The sequence below is a fragment of the Salminus brasiliensis genome, chromosome 2 (genome assembly GCF_030463535.1).
Source record: "Salminus brasiliensis chromosome 2, fSalBra1.hap2, whole genome shotgun sequence".
In the NCBI taxonomy this organism is placed as follows: Eukaryota; Metazoa; Chordata; class Actinopteri; order Characiformes; family Bryconidae; genus Salminus; species Salminus brasiliensis.
The window spans coordinates 56,454,660-56,479,593 of NC_132879.1; the positions used below are offsets into that span (position 1 = coordinate 56,454,660).

The following is a 24,934-nucleotide window of genomic DNA, read 5'->3' on the forward strand; positions in this document are numbered from 1 at the left end:
ACAGCAGGTAAACTGTATTCCGCACTGTTATGGTTAAACTTTGGCTTTCAATCTGTGGTTCACACGTGAGTCCCGATTTGCACTAGTGAGCTTGCGTGAAGACATTGCCAACTAGTCGACTAATACGATTAGCTAGTTGTTACCCCTCTAGTGTTTATACTGAGGGTAAATACACATTCGTTTATAGAGAAGTGATTGATTTGGTTACTGACTTTTTTTTTTAATATATTTATATATATATATATATATACACACACACACTTAAATCAGTAGCGCTAAACGTTCCTTCTCTTTTCCACATAAAAAGGATTTGATTGACCGCACTCACTGGCTCATTGTCCAACACACGGTACAATGGGAAAGTCCAAGGAGCTCCGAGCAGATCTGAAAGTGATGATCTCTGATTGCCTTGTTCCTCTTACTCCAGCCTGTACCAGCCTGAATATCATCATGTCATAAAATTGGGTTCTGCTAATACTTGATGCTTTGCATCAGTGTTTGTACTAACCAGAGATCGGGTTCAGCCACGCACTCTGCAGCGGATCTGTTAGTGTGAGGGGATCCAGGTTTTTTTATTAACCCCTTGAACCCTTGGCTTATTGTCCAGTTTTTAATCCTAATGCAGAAACTCATGTGAATTATTTGGTGAACCGTTTGATTTAGCGGATCTTGTGGAGTCCCACAGGGTACAATTTTGGGGCCTATTAAACTGATGTTAATTATGACCGTAGTGTAGAAATCAGAGGCATCAAGTAATGAAGTACAAATACTTTATCTTACTTAAGTAGAAATGTTGGTTCTCTAAACTTTACTGCAGTAATTATTTATTTTTCAGACTTTTAACTTCTACTTCTCACATTTTCACCCAATTATCTGAACTTTCTACTGCTTACATTTCATTTCCCTTTGTTTTCATTCTGTCAATAGAAAAACCCTCTCCAGATAAATCTCTCCATCCGGAAAGTGAGAGTCTGATCGTGGTTGGATGAGAAGTATAAACAGACTCCATTCTGACTCCCTATTGGTTTATAAGAGATCCATCACACCTGCACACGTCCCGTCACTCTCCAGCAGCTCACAGCAGACTGTGTATGTAGTCTAGTATGAAGACTGTGTCCGTGGCAGAGACTCAAGAGAGCTGCAGTGAAACGTCCCGACTGAGCCCCACATTTACATTCCAATAAAGCTTATTGATCACACGCCTCTGAAGTCTGACTTTCTGCAGCTTTACAGAACTTCTAGACAACGACTCCTCATATTTTCCTCCATGAAGCTCATGTTGATGCTCAGTAGAGCACAGAGACGCTCCTTTAATAGAGCTGATATTACTGAAATGCTTCATTTTCAATGGGCAGATCTGCAGCTGAAACAGGAGCCTAGTGCAGCCCAACATTTTTAACATCAACATTTTAATAGATCATTCTCCTCATTATGACTTTTAGAGAAATGGGTTTTGGGGAGGGGGGGGTAGTGCACTATAGACCCCTGTGGCGCGGCCTAAGCTTTCAGCCTTTGTTTTCCTTCCATTACTTTTGCTTTTCTACTTGAAGTCATTCTGAAACCAGTACTTTTACACTTTTACTGAAGTAAAAAGCTTCAGTTGATTCTTCAGCTTCTATAGAAGTCTTTTAAACCCTCGTATCTCCACTTCTACACTTCTACCTGAGGAATGAATGAATGGGAATACTTTTGACACCTTTGGTAGATGTAAGAGAGGGTCAGTAATTTCAGTAATTTCTTTGAACACAGATCATCTCAAGCATGTTTACCTCTAATTTGATCTTCCCAAAAATTATGCAAATCCTGGGGGTGGGGAAAGACTTGTAAGTGTGTTGAGTAAAGGGGTGGAGAAGTGGGAGGGCCACTTCAGAGGAGGCTGGATTAGATCCAATCCAAAGTTCCTTCAGTGTCTTCCATTCTTCCTACAGTGTTGGTAGTCTGATCTTCTTGAGGTCTGGAGCTGGTGGTGATAAGATGAAAGGTAAGTGAACTCTTGCTGGAGCTGTTGTTTATAAGCTCGTGAGATACAGTGTGTGTGTGTGTATGTGTGTGTGTGTGTGTGTGTGAACAGAATACAGTAGTTGTAACTTGGAGATGCAGCATCAAACCACAGTGAGGTTCCTCCATTGCATGCATGTTCTACTTGGTGATGATTAGAACCAATAACCCTGAGATTCCTCACTGTCCCTCATGAGTGCTATCTGGCCAGCGTGTAATAATATGAACGGAGATGTTTGATAATGTTAATGTCCAATGTAACGTCTGCTAGACCCACCCGAAGCAGGTCTTCCCAATGGAATCGCTGGTCAAGAAGCTGACGAGAAGATTCAAGAACGAGGTCAATGGAGCAACAAGCTGGAATTTCTGCTGTCTGTGGCTGGTTCCATCATTGGCTTGGGCAACATGTGGAGATTCCCATACTTGTGCTACAAGAACGGAGGAGGTGAGCTATTACTTTCAGGAGAAGGTGTAGTAGGTGTTACCTGATTAGCAGTGCTAAAAGGGTTCTGCTCCACCCTAGTAGATGGAGATTTGGCAAAGAACCAGAGTAATAAGTGATGAGCACCAGTAATGTGATCAGCTGCTCATGTTTGACGGTTTGATGGACACTGTGTTACATTTGAGGAACCCGGTGTTGGAGGTGTCTCAGACTTCCCTTGTTCTTCATATAGAGAGTCTTCTAGAGGTCACAGGCCAAAGTTCAGAGGAGCAGCAGTTGCTTGGACTGGAGCCACCGCTTTTTTATCTCGGACAGCTGTCAGATGTGGCTGTTTTGGGTTTTTTTGAAACCTGACCCCTCTTTAAACAACCTCGTCCTCGCTCCGCCACTGATTCAGCTAGATCAGTTAAATCTTCAGTTGCTGTAGAACCTTGAGAAAATGTATAAATAAATATAATATAATAAATATAATATAGTATAATAATATAATAATATATAGTAAATAAATATAATAAAATAATATATATAGAATAAAATAACATTTATTTATTTATATATATATATATATATAAAATAAATGTTATGTTAAATGTTGTTATGTTAAATGATCCTGCTTCTGTTGGAGTAACTGTCTCCACTGTCCAGAGAGACCAAGCTTTTCTACATTGCTGTGAGGATTTGATTGCATTCAGTGACCACAGTGTTCGTGAGGTCAGCACCTCACCTCATCCCCAATTCCCCAACCTAACCCCAAAGTACTGGATGGAGCTCCACCACCATCCATCATTCCAGAGAACACAGTTCCTCCACTGCTCCACAGCTCAATGCTGGGGGGCTTTATATATACCCCTCTACTAGCCCACGCCTGGCATTTGGCAGCATGGTGCCAATAGGTTCATGATGTTTATCTGTTACAGTCCTATTGTAGTCCTATTGTATTGGCAGTACTTCTCTACAGGGACTAGATGAGTGTGTGTGTGCATTTGTGCATCTGTGTCAGCAAGATGAAAGGTACCTAACTTAAAGTAGCTGAATAATGCATTCATTAGAAAGGGTGTTCACAAATATTTGGACATGTATGTAGCTGTAATACACACGCATTTCCTTTGCTGTATTGCGCTGATATGAATGTATGACTTTGTGAATTCAGGTGCCTTCCTCATTCCGTACCTGATCTTCCTCTTCACCTGCGGGATTCCTTTGTTCGTGCTGGAGGCAGCTTTAGGCCAGTACACGAGCGAGGGAGGCATCACTTGCTGGAGGAAGATCAGTCCTCTTTTTGAAGGTAGCTCTAGTCCTGTCTCTGCCGAAAAGCCTTCAGTCTGCCGTCTGTGTGGCCTCTCACCCTCCGACATGTCCCCTGATGCTCTTCTTCACAGGACTGGGCTACGGCACACAGGTCATTGTGTCCTTATTAAATTTCTACTACATCATCGTTCTGGCGTGGGGCATCTTTTACCTGTACTACTCATTCTCCTGGGACCTGCCCTGGTCCTCGTGCCACAATTCCTGGAACCTAGGTGAGACTGTAGGAATGCGTCTGTATGGTCTGTATGGTGCATGCTCAGGACCTGCAGTGTGTGGAAATGTGGTAATTCAGTGCCAGGTCTCTGTTTTTATTGGTCAAAGATACTTGTGTGGAGATCCAGAGGAGGAACGATTCTGCCAACTTCACAGTGCCTGCAAACGCCACGTCTCCCGTCATTGAATTTTGGGAGTAAGTTCAGGTTCTGGTAAATGAGTGATGATTGTTTAATCTGCTTTTATGAACTGATTCTGCCCATTTATCTGCCAATCAATCATCATCAATCATCTATCATCATGATCAATCATCTATCAGCCTTTATTTTCACTCAGAAGTGCATAGAGGTTGACCCTCATTTTCCCACTCACCCGGCACACTTACTTTTTGTCCTGCTCCCTTCAGGCCGGAGGCTGCAGAGCATCAGGTGTAAAATGAACAGACTGAGAAACGGCTTCATTCTTTTGAGGACACTGAGACACTTGGACGCTTTATTATGCTACTTCATCTCAGATTGGGATCAGATTGCTGCTACTTTTTAAAAAAAAATTCTCCGCTTTCCCACTTTACCTATTCATATCTACCCCTCTTATATTCTAGATTTTTTATTATTTATTTTTAATCTAATAATTGCTCTTTTGGTGTAACTGGGACCTTGAGATCTCAATTTCGTTCCACCCCATGTACTACATGTGATGCGAATCACAATATAGTCTCCTTGAATCCTTACAATAAACATTGATTAAAAACAAAGTATAATATTTAATAATTTGTACAAATATTTGCAATAAATGAGCAAATTACAAATATTAAAAACAAAACAAACAAAAATAACCCACCCCCCCAAAAAAATTAACCCTCTATGGCACTTTTTTAGTTATTAAACTGTCCCTTTACATTTACGTTTTGTTTGTTTGTTTGTTTGTTTTTTTAATATAATGTCACAGGACATGCCTCTGCCCGATAAAATTAGGGGCTGACATGGGTTTGAAATTTGACCTGGGTGTGGAGCATTTCTTATAGAAACCAAAGCCACATGTGACGCAGTGCTGGCAATTGGTAAGATACCTTTTTTGGGGGGTGACAAATTTAATGATTGATATATCATCAGGGACCCCTAATCTGTCAAACATATGTGGTGAAATATTTTTTTTTTTTAAATCCCACAAAATTCATGCCATAGAGGGTTAATTAATTAATAATAATAAGCCAAATAAATAAATGAATAAATAAATTCATAAGTAAAATCATTAAAATTTAAAAGGTAACATTAAATATGTCTTAGTATGGTTTTAAAACAAACAGACAAAATGATTAAAAAAAAACAATAAGATCAGACAAGGAAACTAATAATGCTAATCTATCTAAAAAGACAAAAATAACAATAATTATTAAAATTAAATAATAACAATAATAAACACAACGTATATAAAAATAATAAAAACATAATACAATTATTTGTTTATGATAAGTAAACAAAACAAAAGGAATAAAGCTAAATAATTAAAAAGGAAAATAGTACAAATCAGAGCTGAGTGGAGGTGGTTAGAAATGAAAAGTTTAAAATGGTCAATTTTGCAGTGCTTGGAACCCTGGAATTGCCATCAAGGTCTCTCTTATCTTTATTCATTTTGAAATGAGGGAATTTGTTAGATTAATTCATGGCTGGTTCGCCCCATGTGAACAGGAGAAGGGTGTTGCGTCTCTCTCCGGGCATCGACCATATGGGCTCTCTGCACTGGGATCTGGCCCTGTGTCTGCTCATTGCCTGGGTCGTGTGCTACTTCTGCATCTGGAAAGGAGTTAAATCTACTGGAAAGGTTGGTTTGACAGCTCTACTAGTTTGATGGACACTAACCTGCTGTTCTGACTCATACCTGGAACTCCGCTTCATCTGAAGACTCTGAATAGATAGACTACATGTGGGTGATGGTGGAATCAGTGGGAGGAGGAAGGTCCAGGCTTTAGGCTTCATGCACTGTTTGTCTTCATTCCTGCAGGTTGTGTATTTCACTGCCACCTTCCCCTACCTCATGCTCTTGGTGCTTCTCGTTCGGGGCCTTACCTTACCAGGGGCTGGCAGGGGTATCCAGTTTTACCTGTATCCTGATCTGGGACGTTTAGCTGATCCACAGGTAAGGCTGAACTACATGAATCTTCTTGCCTGGTAGAGAAGAGAACCATAAAGCATGAGTAGACTACCAACAAGCTATCTAGCAGTGGGTGGAGGAATGAGGAAACATGGTGTACAACCATGGGCCCTTCATGTGACATGGTTAAAGATCAGCCAGAATGCCTTGATCTCTCCAAACATCTCAAGAACATCTGTGATTGGTTGAAGGTCCATTTGCACTCATTTGTAGGCCTACTGTGAAGACCAATATTACAATGGCCGTCATTTCGTTGGAGGCTGTTTTCTTACTGCTGTTCAACAGAGCAATAGAGCTCGTCTTCATTATCTGGTTGCTTATCAACAAGCAGGTTCCCTAGCTGAGGTCAAGGCCCTCATTTGGGGGATCACAGTGTGTATCCTGAGCCCATCTGGGCTTTGAAAAGCCCCCAGGCTGTTTGAGAACAGAGGCATTCCTGGCTCTCACAGCACCGTCAGTACGAGTCTCATGAGGTTCTTCCCCAGACATCCTCTCAGTAAGCATTTGATATTTGATGCCTTTACTATATTTCTCAGATGAATCCTCCACCCTGCTCCACAGCTCAATGCTTTGGGGCTTTTGGGGGGCTCTCTAGCCCACACCTGGCATTATTAGTGCCAATAGGGTCATGTTTATTCATCTGCTCCAGATAGTCCTATTCTATTGGCAGTACTTTTCTACAGGGACTAGACAAGCAAGTAGCCGAATGCAATCATTAGAAGGGGTGTCCACAAATATTTGGACATATAGTGTTACAATACTTGTCTATGTGTGTGTTTTGAGCAGGTATGGATGGATGCTGGGACCCAGATTTTCTTCTCATATGCCATCTGCTTAGGGTGTCTAACAGCCTTAGGGAGCTACAACAAGTACAACAACAACTGCTACAGGTACAGCGTGTGCTACGTACCGCGTTCGCTGTGGTATTCACATGCTGAGAGGTTCTAAAATTTGCGGTTTCCAGTAGTGAAAGTTTCCATCCTTCACAGGGACTGCTTGGCTCTGTGCCTTCTAAACAGTGGGACAAGCTTCGTGGCTGGCTTTGCCATCTTCTCCATCCTTGGTTTTATGTCATATGAGCAGAATGTGCCGATTTCCGAAGTGGCAGAATCTGGTGGGTGTCTCTCTGGCTCTTATCAGTCAACGCTGGCTTTGATTGGACGTCCAAACGTTCAGGGTTGTTTTTGGGTCATGTGTGTCTTCCTGCTTTTCAGGTCCTGGTCTGGCTTTCATTGCGTATCCTCGGGCAGTGTCGATGATGCCCTTTTCTCCTCTGTGGGCCTGCTTCTTCTTCATCATGATCATCTTCCTTGGACTGGACAGTCAAGTAAGCGTTGCCTCACCTAGCCAAAAATCACTGTTCGATACATAGGCCCCAGCACCACCATACATGACATAGACGGTGTCACAGCTCTGAGGTGGCCCAACTGTCTAACTGCTGGTTTGTGAAGAGGCTAAACATAGACTGAATGGATTGAGGGGCCGGGAACACGGTCTACACATATACTCACTCAATATACACTATTTAGACAAAAGTATTGGAACACCTGCTTATTGATTGTTTCCTCTGAAATCCAGGTTAGAGGTCAGGATGTTGGATGATCACCACCACCATCATCATTCCAGAGAGCACAGTTGTCCCACTGCTCCACAGCTCATTGCTGGGGGGCTTTATACCCCTCTATAGCCCACGCCTGGCATTAGGCAGCATGGTACCCATAGGTTCATGCTTATTTATCTGCTCCAGAGAGTCCTATTCTATTGGCAGTGCTTCTTTACAGGGACTAGACAAGCTGTCTAGCTTGTTATAGCAATGGGTGCAACGTAAAATAGCTGAATGCAGTCATTAGAAGTGGTGTCCACAAACATTTGGACATATAGTGTATAGTGTTCAGGGCTTCAATCCTGAGAAGATCTAAACATGGGGATGATTTGTTTAGGCTTTGGCTTTAATCCCAAGGTAGTGCTATGCACTGTTAGGATTACTAACTAGGTGTCCGCAAACTTTTGATGCATGGTTTATACTAATGCAGGGTGTAAACAGGGGCCGTAGATATATGGTGTATAAGGTATTGTTTGTGGCTGTTCCTCATGTTATCTCTCTCGTTGTAGTTTGTGTGTGTTGAGAGCCTGGTCACAGCCGTGGTGGACATGTATCCAGCTGTGTTTCGCCAAAAGAACCGCAGGGAGATCTTCTTGTTTGTGGTCTCCTTCCTGTCCTTCCTGGTGGGCCTTATTATGCTGATGGAGGTGAAGTCTTCAACAGTTCTATTTCATAAGGATGTTTATTAAGCTGGACCATTTGTCCATACAGTGTGAAGGGCTGGTAGCATAAGACACTTGGACAAGAACCAAGATCTGTGATGTTCTAGACGTCAAATAATCTCCAAAACATCAGGCAGGTCTTGTGGAGGTGTCCCTGGTATGCAGTGGTCAGTGCCTCCGAGAAAAGGACAACCGGTGAACCAACGACAAGGTCATGGGCTCACAAAGCTGCTAACGTTAGTTAGTCTTGGTGCCACAGATACCACAGCAGGACGCCTTCAGAGGTCTTGTGGAGTCCATACCTCAAATGGTCAGATCTGTTGTGGCGGCACAAGTGGGACCTACTCAGTATTGGTGCTAATGTTATGGCCGATTGATGTATCATGTCAACTTGTCAAGGCATGGACTCCACAAGACCTGTGGGTCCTGTGGTATCTGGAACACCAAGATATTAGCAGCAGGTGGAGCCGCCATGAGCATCAATGAGCCTCATTGGTCGCTGGTTCACCAGTGGTTCTACTTTGGAGAACTTCTGGTCGGTACTGATCACTGCATACCAGGAACACCCCACAAGACCTGCCTGAGATGTTCTGATGACCCAGACACTGTCTAGAACCTCACAGTTTGGCCTTTCTCAGAACTGCTGTTCACTTGCTGCCCAATATAGCCACCCCTTCACTTCAGCTGTCCGTGGTTTTAATGTTATGGCTGATTGGAGTATATATGGATGTGTGTGATGAACAGGGTGGGATGTACGTGTTCCAGCTCTTTGACTACTACGCAGCCTCTGGCATGTGTCTGCTCTTCATGGCCATATTTGAGACCGTCTGCATCGCCTGGGTCTATGGTAAGTTCTGAAGATGCTGGGAGTTGATTCCACACGGAGACGCCTGTAGGTGGGCGTCCGTCCCATCAATTCCCATCACCTGCGATCAGGATTTTGAATTTTGGGGGAATATCTAGAATTGAACAGCTAGTTTAACCCTTAATCTTTCCATTGACTTCTGATCGATGCATGGAAGAGTCCATTGACCGTGATCTCCATGGCAAGCATAGTCTGCCTCAGCCTCACAGTAGCTGAGCCATACATGCTAATGTTGCTAACAATGACCATAAGCTAGTATGAAGTTAGCACGACTGACCGAACCGTTCCTTTAAGAAATTTCACTGCTTCAGAGATTAATTATTATTTATTTTTTAGATCAGTTAATTGGACTTTGTTGAATGTAGTTCATCTAATCTGTTATGTGCTGATATGCTGATATGCTCTTCTCTCAGGTGCAGATCGCTTCTATGATAATATTGAAGACATGATTGGATATCGGCCAGGTCCTCTAATAAAATACTGCTGGAAGTTTCTCACCCCAATCACCTGCTTAGTGAGTCTCAGCACTTTACCTGAAAGCAACGGGCCAACATTCATGATTTCCACACCTTTTTGTATTTGATTGTGCAAATGTTTTGGCACCCTTAACCAAATGACATTTTTTTTTGTTAAGACGTGGCCTCTGTAAACGCCGCAAACATGTGATCATATTTCCAGAAAATCCTAATATAAGTTACTTCTATGTATCTTTCATAACTTCAAAAAAAATGAGAAATCTAAATGATCTATGTGGCCTTGCATTATTTGAACCCCCTAACCTTTGCCAGGGTTCAGATTTTCTCAGATCTTGATTAGCATGAAATTAGCATGAAAAAAATAATAATTTGTTTAAAATGTATGGATACGGTTATTATACCTTAGCTACAGCATAGAAAAATCAAAATGATTGATGTTAAACATGCTTTTAAAAAATGCCTAAATGTGTCACAGGCTGCCAAAGCGTTGCTTTTCACTGTAGACGGCAGACTGTATACAGCAGACTACACTGCAGACTGTAGACAGCAGACTGTACAGCAGACTATATACTGCAGACTGTATACTGCAGACATTAGACTGTAGACAGCAGACTGTACAGACTGTATACTGTATACAGCAGACTGTATACTGCAGACATTAGACTGTAGACAGCAGACTGTATACTGTATACAGCAGACTGTATACTGCAGACATTAGACTGTAGACAGCAGACTGTACAGTAGACTGTATACAGCAGACTGTATACTGCAGACATTAGACTGTAGACAGCAGACTGTATACTGTATACAGCAGACTGTATACTGCAGACATTAGACTGTAGACAGCAGACTGTAGACAGCAGACTGTAGACAGCAGACTGTACAGCAGACTGTATACTGCAGACATTAGACTGTAGACAGCAGACTGTACAGCAGACTATATACTGCAGACTGTATACTGCAGACATTAGACTGTAGACAGCAGACTGTACAGTAGACTGTATACAGCAGACTGTATACTGCAGACATTAGACTGTAGACAGCAGACTGTATACTGCAGACATTAGACTGTAGACAGCAGACTGTATACTGTATACAGCAGACTGTATACTGCAGACATTAGACTGTAGACAGCAGACTGTACAGTAGACTGTATACAGCAGACTGTATACTGCAGACATTAGACTGTAGACAGCAGACTGTATACTGTATACAGCAGACTGTATACTGCAGACATTAGACTGTAGACAGCAGACTGTACAGTAGACTGTATACAGCAGACTGTATACTGCAGACATTAGACTGTAGACAGCAGACTGTATACTGTATTCAGCAGACTATACTGCAGACATTAGACTGTAGACAGCAGACTGTATACTGCAGACATTAGACTGTAGACAGCAGACTGTACAGTAGACTGTATTCAGCAGACTATACTGCAGACATTAGACTGTAGACAGCAGACTGTATACTGCAGACATTAGACTGTAGACAGCAGACTGTACAGCAGACTATATACTGCAGACAGTATACTGCAGACATTAGACTGTACAGTAGACTGTATACAGCAGACTGTATACTGCAGACATTAGACTGTAGACAGCAGACAGTTGACTATACACTGTAGACACTAGACTGTATACTGTAGAGTGTAGATAGTAGACAGTATACTGGAAAGAGTATACAGTAGACTGTATACTGCAGACTATAGACAGTAGACTGTAGATAGCAGACTAGATAGTAGACCGTATACTGCAGACAGCAGACTCTAGACAGTATACAGTACACTGGACAGCAGACTGTATACTGCATAGAGTAGACAGTGGACTGTACACTGTAGATATTAGACTGTGTACTGTAGAGAGTAGACTGTACATAGTATACTGCAGATTGTAGACTGCAGACTCTAGACAGTATACAGTAGACTTCAGAAACCAAAGTGCAGACAGTAGACGCTAGACTGAAATGAAGTAAAGTACAGATCTATCTCCCATTGTTTCTGCACAGGGCACATTTGCTTTCTCCCTCATCAAATACACACCTCTGAAATACAACAGTGTGTACGTGTATCCCTGGTGGGGTTATGCAGTGGGCTGGCTCCTGGCTCTGTCCTCTATGCTCTGCGTCCCAGTATGGATGATCTTCAAACTCTACAACACAGAAGGGACTCTAAAAGAGGTATGAAAAAATAGAGCTGTTACAAACCTGATGTACAGCAAGTTCACTGTAATACTGCAAAACGGCCGTCATCTGCTTCCTCTCTCCCTACAGCGTCTCCGAATCCTTACCACGCCGTCAAACGACTTACCCAAAACCAAGAAGGAGAAGGAGAGGTTGCTGGCTATCTTCGTTTCAGAGGAATCAGCCTCATCAAACAAAGATGATTTCCCAGAGCATCTGAACGACACTAAACTTTAGACTAAACTCTCTCAGATTCTCAGATTTGTAAACTTTAGACAGTGGATTAAAACATGGCATAAGCAGAAGAACAGTAGAGAGGTTGTAGATCAGTAGTCCGACTCAGAGGTGCTCAGCTTCTTTACCCTAAAGAGCTGAGGCAGGTTAATGTTGGGCGAGCCAACTTTGGGGTTGTCAAAGAACTGGGTGGTTGTCAATGACAAGTAATGAGCACAGTAATGCACATCACTGCCAAACGTAAGCAAACACTATATGGACAAAAGTATTGGGACACCTGCTCATTTATTTATTGTTTCTTCTGAAATCAAGAGGATTAAAAAAAATCCTGCTTCTGTTGCAGTAACTGTAACTCTACTGTCCAGGGATTTGGATTTTGGAGGAGCACTGCTGTGAGGATTTGATTGCATTCACTGACAAGAGCTGAGTTAGTGAGGTCACCACCCCACCTCATCATCCCCAGCTACCTAATTCATCATTCTGGAGGGCACAGTTCTTCCACTGCTCCACAGATCAATGCTGGGGGGCTTTATATATACCCCTCTAGCCCACGCCTGGTATTAGGCAGCATGGTGCCGACATGTAGGTTCATGTTTATCTGCTCCAGAGAGTCCTATTCTTTTGGCAGTACTTCTCTACAGGGACTAGACCAGCTGTGTGCATCAGCAATGGCTGCAACTTAAAGTAGCTGAATGCATTCATTAGAAGGGGTGTCCAGAAATATTTGGACATATAGTGTATGTTACTCATGTAGCGAAGTGTCTTCAGAATGAACCTACAGTCTAATTTGATGACATAATAACTATGTTAGAGGCTGCAGGTTTGCAGAACGACTGTGAATGGGAGTTGGTCCATTGACTTAGAGCTTACTGTAATAGCAGTGTTACCACACAATGGTATATGGAGTACAATGCATGTGTGTATTACTCTCTGCACGGTGTAGAGTATCAGCAGGTATTTTATTTGAACCTGAATGTATTGTTTAGTCACTAAATGTTCTGCTTTTTCTCTTTGTACTGTGTGAAACAATAAAGAAAGAAGAAAAGACCTGATCAAATGCATCAGCAAAGATTGTAGTAGGTCTAATAAATATGCGAGGGGGAAAGAATAAATCCAATGTAACAGATCTGCCCTAAGAACTGTCATTTAATGTTGTTATGTACATTTACAGCATTTAGCTGATGCTCTTATCCAGAGCGACTTGCAAGGTAACTCGTATTACAGCGTTGGGCCAATGTAGTGTTAGGAGTCTTGCCCAAGGACTCTTATTGGTGTAGCGCAGCACAGACAGCCAGACCAGGGATCGAACCCCAGTCTCCCACGTGGTGTAGTAGCTCACTGGCAGGTAGTGGTGTTATCTGTTGTGCCACATGTGTGTCATATCTGTGTCCTCTAATACCCAAGGCCTTAGAAAATCAGCCATCCCTCCACATTATAGTGAATAATTTGTAGGGCAAGATTATGTGGAGTTATTTCACTTTACTAACAAACAGTTTAACTGCAGTTAATTTAATTTAATACAATAATAATAATAATAATAATAATAATAATAATAATAATAATAATAAGTAGCTCTCTATCTACCCTATCCTTTTACATTGTGTTCTTGGGGAGTTTGTCTCCCTCGGCCCCTCGACCCGCATTTCAGTAAAATATTTCACATTAAATAAAATTAAATAAATAAAATAAAATAATAAAATAAAAGTAAATACATTTAAATGTATAATTAACGACGTTAATTAATGACATTAATGTTTTCGAAACTTCCTCAGTGTACGCTGGCATTATTGCATCGCAAGCCGCTGATTGGCTAAACCTCTGTCTGTCAAACAAGATACACGCAGACGATTGGCTAAAGCTTCCAACCCCAACCCAATCCCTTAAAATACGACTCGCGGATTGGCTAAACGCTTCGCTCGGTTAAAAGATACGATCTCACTGCTTCACTACTTGCAGTTAACAGTAAAAGGTATTTATGTTGTTTATTGTTGTTATTGTTATTTTTAAATGCGGTGTAAACACTGTAGTCGTTATAATTACACCAATAACGCTACCTTGAATTAACTGCTTAGCCATGTTTACGCCGACGCAAGCCGCTGATTGGCTAAACATCTGTCTGTCAAACCAGATACACGCAGACGATTGGTTAAAGCTTCCAACCGCCCCTTAAAATACGACTCGCGGATTGGCTAAACGCTTCGGTCTGTAAAACGATCTCACGATCTTACAGTTTACAGTAAAACGTCTTTTTTATATATAAATATATAAATATATTGTTTATGGTTATTATTGTATTTTTTTTAATAATAATACTGTTTTCGTTAAGTTTATAGCTAGCTACCTGCTTCCTGAAGCGATAGCTTAGCCATTTACGCCAGTCCTTCACGACGCAAGCCGCTGATTGGCTAAACCTCTCTGACACGCGAAGGCGATTGGTTCGGTATTTCCGTCAGTCCCTCCCCTTCTCAAGCTGCGGATTGGCTGCGGGTTCTGTCCGTCCGGCACAACGCGAGCCGTGGATTGGATAATCCTCAACCTGACGTCATCGTCGCGTCGCTCTCCCCCCCCCCCCACTCTACTATCCCACAATGCAGCGGGCGATGCCCATGGAAAGATGGCTGAGGGAGGAGCGGCTGATCTGGAGACTCAGAGAGGAGACATCACAACGCTGCTCAAAACGCAGCTCCGGAAAGGAGATACGTGGTGAGAGCTGACCGCCGACCTTTCTCGCTTCTGACCCCGCCGCTGCCGCTGCTCGTCGCCGCGGTCGGAGGCGAACAGGAGCGGGGAGAAGTCGTGTTGACAGCTAGGCACAGTTAGCCGTTAGCCGGAGAGCGGAGCGGAGCGGAGCCCGACAGCGGTGTAGCTGTGGAGGGTTATTCAGCAGAACTGCAGACCCCCAGCCCCTCCACAGCCCCTCCACAGCCCCTCCGGTCCTGGTGGTCGCGAGTCAGCACGGCCTGATGTACCGGTCTGAGGGTCTGGAGTTAACTGGCACTCGCTAACTGTGGCATCCAGGGCGGAGACGAGAGAGGAGCACCTGTCATTTAGCCTCCCAGCTGGCCCCAAACGTCGGTAGACGTTGAGTTAGTTAGAATGCTTCAATGTCAGGACGACGTCTAATGCCAACGTCAACTAGACGTAGAATAGAGACCACCGTTGACGTTGATATTTTGTTGGTTTTAAGTTATCAAGCTATCTAAGATGTTAGCTAAGCGACCAACGTCTTCCAAACGTCCCGTGTCATGGTACGTTGACCAAAAGCCGTAACGTTTAACATCAGCATAATGTGAACGTCTAACGTTGATGGACGTTAATCATCGTCTTCCAAATGTCATATGCCGACGTCCTGTTGACGTTTAGTTATGAGTTATGGTGACCAAAACCCGACATCGGCTAAACTTTATAGTGCGAACGTTGTTAGACGTTGATATGTGGTTGGTTTTAAGTCAAGGAGCCAAAATGTAAAGGGAAAGAAAAAACGTCTGTCTAATGTTGGAGACTCTCTTTCATTTCCAACGTGAAATTCGAACATTGTTAAGATGTTAATTTGTTGTTGGTTTGAAGTCGCGGTGTTAAGTAACGGGAATTCAACGTCTGTACAATGTTGAAGCTTGAGGTCAAACCCAGTGTTGATTTCTGACGGATATGTCACTTTGATTTACAGCTGGAATTCAACGTCTGTACAATGTTGACAGCAGCCTAGCTTTCTGTCTAGCTTTCTGTCTAACTTTCTGTCTACCTGGCTAGGTAGACAGCGAGCTACGCGGCCAGGTAGACAGCGAGCTAGGCGGCCAGGTAGACAGCGAGCTAGGCGGCCAGGTAGACAGAGAGCTAGGCGGCCAGGTAGTCAGAGAGCTAGACGGCCAGGTAGACAGCGAGCTAGGCGGCCAGGTAGTCAGAGAGCTAGGCGGCCAGGTAGACAGCGAGCTAGGCGGCCAGGTAGTCAGAGAGCTAGACGGCCAGGTAGACAGAGAGCTAGGCGGCCAGGTAGACAGAGAGCTACGCGGCCAGGTAGACAGAGAGCTAGACAGAGCTAGGGTGATGTCAACATTGTATAGATGACCTGGCCTAGCTCGCTGTCTACCTGGCCGCCTAGCTCACTGTCTACCTGGCCGTCTAGCTCTCTGTCTACCTGGCCGTCTAGCTCTCTGTCTACCTGGCCGTCTAGCTCTCTGTCTACCTGGCCGCCTAGCTCTCTGTCTACCTGGCCGCCTAGCTTAGTGTCTAGCTGCCTATCTGCCTAGCTATTTTTTCTACCTGTCTGTAAAGCTCTCTATCTTCTGCTCTGTCTAGCGGTCTTACTACCTGGCTATGTAGCTCTCTATCTAGCCTTCTGTCTAGCTGTCTAACTACCTATCTGTCTAGCTGTCTATCCATCTAGCTATCTAGCTCTCTAACTACCTAGCTCTCTAACTACCTAGCTCTCTAACTACCTGGCTGTCTAGCTCTCTAACTACCTAGCTCTCTAACTACCTAGCTCTCTAACTACCTGGCTGTCTAGCTCTCTAACTACCTAGCTCTCTAACTACCTGGCTGTCTAGCTCTCTAACTACCTAGCTCTCTAACTACCTGGCTGTCTAGCTCTCTAACTACCTAGCTCTCTAACTACCTAGCTCTCTAACTACCTGGCTGTCTAGCTCTCTAACTACCTAGCTCTCTAACTACCTAGCTCTCTAACTACCTAGCTGTCTAGCTCTCTGTCTATCTGTCTGATTTTTAAAGAGGAGTGAAAGTGCCCTAATTGGTTCGTCTCTGCCTCCTAAACCTTTAACTTGCCCTCTCCGTGAGTAAGCACATGCTCTGATCATTGACCATTCAAGAACAGTATTTTATTTAGATGCTTTGGGGAAACCCATCCCTGACCCTTTCCGTCTCCAGCAGGGTGAACCATAGGATCGTGCGCAAGGTGCTGTTCTCCGTATGTGTAAATTCAGTCAACTTAATGCATCCGTCCCTGTTATTTTTCACAGGTACTTAATAGACAGTCACTGGTTCAAACAGTGGAAGAAATATGTGGGCTTTGACAGCTGGGACAAGTACCAGATGGGGGATCAGAACGTCTACCCTGGACCGGTGGACAACTCGGGTCTCCTTAAAGGTGAGTGAACGGCGTTAAATTCAGGGGAGAAGCCCTTGGATAGCTACAGTAGAAATGAGTGATCATGAGATCACAATCCTAGAGAATACATGAGCTATACATGAGCTCTTAGCCACACAATTGATCAGTGCTGGCGTCTGCATTATCTTTCTAGATGGCGATGTACTTGCCATTAAGGAGCACCTTATCGATGAGCTGGACTACATCCTTGTACCCACTGAGGGCTGGAATAAGCTAGTGAGCTGGTATGGTCTGTCCGAGGGCCAGGAACCCATCGCCCGGAAGGTACGTATCTGGAATTGAGCATGCAGTGCAGATGGTGCCAATCCATGTGAAACCAGGACTGGTTTATTGGCATATTGGATGTATGTTGTGGCCCGTTATATTTGCATGGTATCTCACTAGAAATATGTTCTGTTATATTAGTCATATCAGTGCTGTTGCTGTGCTGGGTTTCATAACGCAGAGCTCAGTCCAGTGTGTTATAATGAAGTGGAATATTTATAATAAATCAGATGCAACAGTCAGATTCCCTGTAGGCCAGAGATCATCGTCCGTTTTCCCTGAAGAGGTATTTGAGCGTTCACCAACTGGACAGCAGCCCTGCCGGACCGGAATTCATGACTTCTGATTTAGGCCTCACAGGTCCCACTTCCGTTAACATGGGCTCCCTGCTGAAATGTACCCAGTCATGGCATCATGGCTGCTGCTGGGGTTTCTCTTTACCCCCGTCGATCCGCCCCTTTTTGCCATGTATGTCGCAGGGGGTATCGAGTGGCGGGTGTGTTTCTATTTTCAGAGGGGCTCTGGATGACTGAAGCGCTACATGGAGCGATCCGCTGGGCACAGCATGCAAGAGGTTCTTCCTTTTTCTCACTTTCCAGGCTTCTGCTTCCGAATGGAGGTCGATTGGAATATAGTGTGTTTTGGGGTCTTCGTGCAGGCTAGAGCCGGACTGTAGGTGCCTGGGATTTTGGGTGTCCTTGTTTTGCAAGAAGAGGAATGCCAGCTGAGGTCAGAGGGAGAGAGAGAGAGAGCGAGAGATGGGTAGAGTAGAATAATTGTGTTCGGTGTGTAAAACGCCGCTTTATCCGCTCAGACTCTACAGAAGACAGTCTAAAGGTAGGGTGTGAGACAGTTAATGGTGTGTTGGGCCACCAGTGGAGGGGCTTGGGCTTGTGTGAAATAAATAGGATGGGTCTGTTCAGCTGTCTCTGTGCTTGGTTGCTAAATTAAGAGTCTCTCTGACTTGCTTGTTTCGACACATTGACCGCCATTCTAGATCACCGAACTCTCATTGCTAGACTTTCTGCCTGGGCTTTAGACTTTAGTAGGTTATATTTGTTCTAGTTGGGTTATAATTAGAAGCGCTTTTATTTCGAGGGTCTGAAGTGGAAATCTCTTATCTCTTAAGTGCCCTAGTGCTTTTGACCTTTTGCCTTTTTCCGTTTCTGGTCAATATCGGGGTTCGAGGATGTAGAATTGGGTGTTTCCTGTTCACAGAGTGCCAGAGCGAGGATTATTATCCATAGTGCAGCAGCAAAGACATCAGTTCTGAGCAGTGTTTACGTTTGTGAGTTGAGCCTCTTCAAATCTCGCGGCGAGATGACTTCTTTATTTATTTATTTATAAAAAATAAATAAATAAAAAGAAAGATGCAGATGTCGATGACGATTGGTCTTTTCCACAAAGCTTGCACTAATCAATCAATCAGTTGGTTAGTCAGCCTCTGTTTAAAGCCGGAAGTACATTGAGGGTGGCCCTCATTCACAGAGACAGAAAAAACATACAGAATAAAACATGGAAAAATTAAACGAGTAGTTATTCCAAAAATTAGCTGACTAGTCGTGATTGCCGTTGGAAAAGCAGTAGCATGGTACTTTTTTTAACTTCTTTAATTAGTGTTATTAGTTAAACGTTGATTGACTGCAGCAATAAAAGTCTCAAAACCAATTTAAGATAACGGCTCAACACAAAATCTACATTAAACGCTCACCTTCAGACCTTCTGTGCTTCTTAGGCTACGCTTTTAATAGACAGGGTAATGAGTGAGGCCGAATTCTCACGTTTAGAGCATTGCACTGCAGGGTGAAGCTACTCCAAGGCTGGGATCCTGTAGCTTGGCTCCAAAAAAAAGATAGAAAAGTGAATGACGTCTCTGAACCTTTCTCCAGAAACAGCAGATGGGCGTCCAGTATCTTCAACAACAAAGCTGACGTGCAAATTCCTGACCGTGAAACTCAGCGATGCTGGACTGCCTGTTTCCAGGTCTTCTTCTCTGGATGGATGCTACGTTGTGAGATGGCCGTTGCTGACATGTTTCCATTGTAGTGAAGCGTATCTTTACACGCAGTGCAGCCGAAGACTACCGAAGTTTGATTACCGTCTGCTTGCGTACTTGCTAACGTATTTTCTTCCTCACGACCAGTCGGCAGGACTGCGGGGACTAGTGGACTAGTCTATTAAACCTCTAATAAATAATAAAATCTGTAGAAACTGAGTAGCAACAGTCAAATAATAATAATAAAGATAATAATATATAGTCGAAGCTTAGTAACAGTAACTAAAACGTACTTTATTTAAAAGCTAAGATCAATTAAACCCGTTAGAGGTTCAAAAAGATGGATTTCTTAAAGAGAAATTAGGTTAAACCAAAAATCAAACATCTGCATAAGATGTGCTAGGACCGCAATGGACCACCACTGACCAACAAGCGGAACAACAGTGCAAAAAGAACAGAAGTCCTGACCCCTCCCCCCTTTTTTAACATCTTGACTTTGATCTTTGTAGGTGGTCGAGCAGGGTATGTTTGTGAAGCACTGCAAAGTGGAGGTCTACCTCACCGAGCTGAAACTATGTGAAGACAGCAACATGGACAATGTTGTCACTCGGCGCTTCAGCAAAGCGGACACAATAGGTAAGTGGACATTGTTAAGGCTGTGAATGTGTGTGTGTGTGTGTGTGTGTGTGTGTGTGTGTGTGTGAGTGCTGAGACCAGGCCGTGTGTCACGGGACGGGTCGAAGGCCCTATCCATTCCTATTCATCCATTTTTTGCCTCGTGTTGTCTAGAACAGCTCACATACGCCGTGGAGATTGTTTGTGGTCACACAAAAACATAATGTCATTTAGAGCTGGGCGACATGACGATACTTTATCATATCGATATTGATGGTTTCTGTTGTCAGCATCTGAATGTCCAATCAAATTACAGGTCAAACAGTGCATTTTACCATGTATTTCAACAGCGGTTGGTCAGTTAATTTACTCTGATTATGAATTATGAATAATAAACACTGTAAATAAAAGCTCTAAAATGTGAAAACAAAACAATGTTCTTGAAAAAATGTGTGTCTTAAAATAAAGAGCTTTATAACTCGTCTCGTCGTCCCGCTCGGCATCACCGCTTTTAATAATCGGCAAAATAAGTCTCTAATGCAAACCAATGGACTGTGTCAAAGCTGGAGTCACAAATACAGATTGTGTCAAAATAAGAGTCACTAATACACACAAACAAACTGTGTCAAAGTAAAAGTCGCTAATGCAAACAACAAACAGGCCGTGTCAAAATAAGAGCCACTAATACAGACAGACCAGGTTGAAATAAGAGTTGCTTGCACAAACCAATGGTTTGCTGGTCTGAATGAATGGTCTGATTGGTGAATCACCCTTGATCCAATGTAGCAAGTGGAGAATTTAAAAGAGGGCAACCATGCATGTGTGTGAAAAACGGGGAGAAAAATGTGGCGTTCATTACTTTGTGGTTCCAGTATAGGAATTCTGGTTCAATGCTGACATTTTTCAGGTACTTATCTACTGATGCTTACATTCGGAAAAAGGATAAAAAAAGGAGGAGCTGGATCTAACAGGATCTGCCTAACGAGGAAATGTAATATTCGTTTGAGGAAAATTACAGAAAAGGGTATAGTGAAGATATTTTAGCACAGTAGCATATATATATATATATATATGTGTATATGTGTATATATATATATATGTATATGTATATGTATATATATATATATATATATATTTAATTTATATATTTAATTTATATCATTTATATTATTATTTATTTTATTTAGTATGTTGTGCATTTCTTTCAATCAATTTGCTGTGGTCAGTCCCAAACTTATCATTAGGCTTTTCCACACATTGGACACAGAAATTATCTTAATTAACTTAAAATGTAAAAAAACCCCAAAATTTAAATAAATAAATAAATAATAATTACAAAAAAAGAAAAAAATATATATATGCATTTTTAAAAAACATTAAGTTCATTAAGATCATTTCAATTTATTTATATATGTATCTGTATGTATATATAATTTATTTATTTATTTATTTTTATTAATGTATGTATTTATTTTCTTTTTCCCCTCATCTCTCTCACATGACTCTTGGAGTTTCTTGGGGTGTACTGTTTGTGCCCATTGATTTTTGAGCTCCGAAGGCAATAAAGAGGAGTGTAAAGCAGCTAAACCTGTTCAGACTACATTATGATGTGCTATTGGTGCAGTGTCCTATACTAGAATAGATGATGATGAAAAAACGTCTCATGAGATACTTGTGCTTCACAGACAACATTGAAAAGGAGATGCGCAAACTGTTCAGCATTCCTGATGAGAAGGAGACCAGGTTGTGGAACAAATACATGAGCAACACGTTTGAGCCTCTCAACAAACCAGACAGCACCATCCAGGACGCTGGGCTCTATCAGGGGCAGGTAGGAATACACACTAATACACACACAGTCTGCACTGGACACAGCGAGGGCTCAGCAGAAGTGCAGTTATTGATGTGTTGGTTAGAAGGACATGGACAGTAGAGAGAGTCACTCCAACTAAAGCAGGATCAGCTCTTTTAATAGCCTTGATTTCAGAAGAAGCAACGAATGAGCAGGTGTCCCAATACTTTTAACCCTATATATTCAGCCCTGTCTAACTCACTCACCCTGTCTCACCCTGTCTGTCTAACTCACCCTGTCTCACCCTGTCTGTCTAACTCACCCTGTCTAACTAACTCATCCTGTCTGTCTAACTCACCCTGTCTCACCCTGTCTGTCTAACTCACCCTGTCTCACCCTGTCTGTCTAACTCACCCTGTCTAACCCTTCGACCTTTCAGTGACTAATCCAGCTCGGAAAAACGGCTTAAATCCATGCGCATGCTTCAACATGTATAAAAGGTCTAGGGGGCCACAGCTGAGGGCAACAGAATGGACAATTTTATTGCAATTCTAATAGAATTGAATGGCAGGGTCTGAGTCCGGATCAATGGGCTTACTCCATTTCAAATACAGTAAGCTAAAACACTTCGCTCCCGATTCTGTGGGTTAAATTTGACTGATTTTGCTTTGTTTGTTTATTTTTCTACGTTTGTGTTCAGGTTCTAGTGATAGAGCAGAAGAACGAGGATGGATCGTGGCCTCGCGGTTCCACCGCGCCAAAGTAAGTGACGAGCGCGTTGCTCTCTCCTGCTTTTCACCATCGTAGGTGGACGGAGTAGAAGTACGTGTTTCTCTTGCGGGTGGTTGTTTAGCAGTAGTGAAGAGTTCACACAATAAACAAGCCCCTAATTTACTCAGGAGGCTCAGAAACCGTCCTGTACAGACCTCAGAGTGCTTAACTTGTGTTATTCTGCTTCTCAGTCTTTTATTATTTCTATTTAAGTTATCATTCTTCTTCATGTACTGTGCATATATTTTACTACGCTGTCTGTAAACCTTGCTTCAGTTGCTGCCATAACTCATTTCATTAGTTTTTCTCAGACAGTAACTTGCTTAAATTCTTTAAGGCTTAAGAGATTTGGCTCTGATTTCCTCTAACTCATGATATTCTTATCTTTTTGAAGGTCATCTGGTGCTTCCAATCTCTCTGCTTTACCAAAGATCTCCCCTACATCTCTCACAAACAATCATAACAGCAGCTTCAGCAGCAGGAAGTAAGCGCCAGTTGGGCGTGGCTCAGTGGGAGGGGGTTATTCTGGGAGGGGAGGGGCTAATGTAGTTGCCAATGCATTCTAAGCACCGCATGAGTTTGTGTGTGTGTTTCTACTCTTCACGGCCATCCAAGTACGCCAAATCGCCTCCTTTCCCTCGTCTTATCTCAGGAAGGCCTTTTCTAGACTTTCCCAGCTGTTTTGCTGCTTGCGTAACTCCACGCTCACTGGGGGGGAAAGGAGGGTGGGAACAGTTTGGAGTATTGGGACAGAGCCTCTGTGTGTCTGCCCAGCTTGAGGAGAGTCTCTGTGTGTGCTGATTGCCTCTAATGTGTAGCGCTGTTTAATCCACATGAAGCTCGGTAGGGTTTTCGGAGGGCTGGCGATGGGTACAGTAAATCCCAGAGATGCCATTTCCACAAAATCCAAGGGTTATTATATTTAATACCTGCAGTTATATTGCTTATATTGTTAATTCTTATTATTATAACTTAACTATGTGCTAAAATGTCATAGAAAAATTTACATGGAAAATACGCAGCTTTCTTTAGACAGGCAACTTGAATCTGATTCATTTGGATCAGATTTTTATTTATTTAATTATATGATTTTTTTTCTTTTCTTATTCTTCCCATTCGGGACGTGGCGGTTCCTGACGTCCTCTGCTTTCAAATATTCTAGCTTGCACAGCTCAAACTTTTACCCAGTTCTTACAATGTATGTTTGTGTAGTTTTGCAGTGACTTCTTCGGTAAACCTCAAAGCTGGTCTCTGAATATTACTGGAGGAGCTTGTTGGCTAACAGTATCTGCTGACCAGGTCAGCTTACGCTAATGTCCCATGTGAAGTATAGCGTGATTTACTCTTTTAGCCGGTTGTAGTCCCTAAGTAACGCTACACAGTTGATCTAGAACATGCTAAACTCCAAGATCAGCGTTAATCCATTCAGCATCCTTTCAGACTGTTTCAGCAAGGTTCGGTTAAAACCCTGGAGAAACGGAGCCCTCAGTGCCGGTCCTATCCCCGGTGATGCCACAGCCATCCGTGGCTGTAAATCCTGTAGAGCGCGTTGTGTAGTAATATGTAACTTAAACTTAATCTTTCTGTACCACATCAGTATTACCATATGGACAAAAGTATTGGGACACCTAAACATTCCACCTACAGGGGCTTTTATTAATTATTATGTATTATTTATAGGCTTTATTTGGAGGAACTGTCGCTACATGTTTGACGATTCAGTGTTTATCAAACACAATTGTGTCAGTAAATAAGATCAGCACACACACTGACCCTCAGGGCTGTGGTTCGAAGGGTATGAGCATAGAGTTAGCCTGTAGTGTTAAGTAGCTCACTAGTTTGTGTGTGTGTGTTTGTCCACTCTCTTGCTCTTTTGCATGCTAATGCTGGTAAAGGCCCTGAGGCAAAGTCCTCCGAGTAGCTCAATAACCTCCATATCCAGATCTAACCATGTTGGGGTGTCCTCTTCACCTTCACGTTTCGTTTGTTTTTCTTATTTTCCTTTGTTCTCATTGCATGTGTTTGAGAGTGTGTGCTGATCTAGCACCGGCATCAGGGGGGAGTTCTGGGGATTTTTTAAAATTTCAGCAAAATTCTAATTTAAACACTAAGATGTAAAGAAAGCCTGGGAGAGTGGAGTCTGTTCACAGTGGTGGGGAATGGACTTTAACGCCCCTGAACCTTCATCACTGAAAGTGATTACAGGACATGAGATGAGACTGGAGAGAATGACTGGGTACC

General features: G+C 42.8%; 2 protein-coding genes across 6 annotated transcripts in view; both read left to right on the forward strand.

The window, feature by feature from the left end:
* The first annotated feature begins 1,911 nt into the window (after nucleotides 1-1,911).
* On the forward strand, nucleotides 1,912-13,194 carry LOC140549533 (sodium- and chloride-dependent GABA transporter 2-like). The gene is made up of 15 exons (XM_072673251.1): nucleotides 1,912-1,981; nucleotides 2,270-2,443; nucleotides 3,591-3,725; nucleotides 3,820-3,960; nucleotides 4,070-4,157; nucleotides 5,650-5,782; nucleotides 5,963-6,097; nucleotides 6,899-7,002; nucleotides 7,102-7,226; nucleotides 7,327-7,439; nucleotides 8,225-8,362; nucleotides 9,122-9,224; nucleotides 9,656-9,756; nucleotides 11,726-11,896; nucleotides 11,990-13,194. Exons 1-15 carry the CDS (start codon nucleotides 1,975-1,977, stop codon nucleotides 12,134-12,136), a joined length of 1,815 nt encoding a protein of 604 aa, XP_072529352.1. The 5' UTR covers nucleotides 1,912-1,974; the 3' UTR covers nucleotides 12,137-13,194.
* Nucleotides 13,195-14,740: 1,546 nt separating this feature from the next.
* The window catches only part of LOC140549532 (ubiquitin carboxyl-terminal hydrolase 15-like), a 34,259-nt gene continuing 24,065 nt past the window's right edge, over nucleotides 14,741-24,934 (forward strand). For 3 of the 5 annotated variants that reach the window (XR_011978993.1, XM_072673247.1, XM_072673248.1), the window contains exons 1-7: nucleotides 14,741-14,836; nucleotides 17,107-17,234; nucleotides 17,389-17,519; nucleotides 20,025-20,151; nucleotides 21,816-21,961; nucleotides 22,623-22,684; nucleotides 23,088-23,177. Coding sequence is in view for 4 of the 5 variants with exons in the window: in XM_072673247.1 (XP_072529348.1) it covers nucleotides 14,748-14,836; nucleotides 17,107-17,234; nucleotides 17,389-17,519; nucleotides 20,025-20,151; nucleotides 21,816-21,961; nucleotides 22,623-22,684; nucleotides 23,088-23,177 (773 nt within the window). In the remaining variant the exon portion in view is untranslated. Of the gene's footprint in view, nucleotides 14,837-15,324; nucleotides 15,382-17,106; nucleotides 17,235-17,388; nucleotides 17,520-20,024; nucleotides 20,152-21,815; nucleotides 21,962-22,622; nucleotides 22,685-23,087; nucleotides 23,178-24,934 lie in introns of those variants that run through there. The other 2 variants (XM_072673249.1, XM_072673250.1) reach the window with 2 other exon arrangements.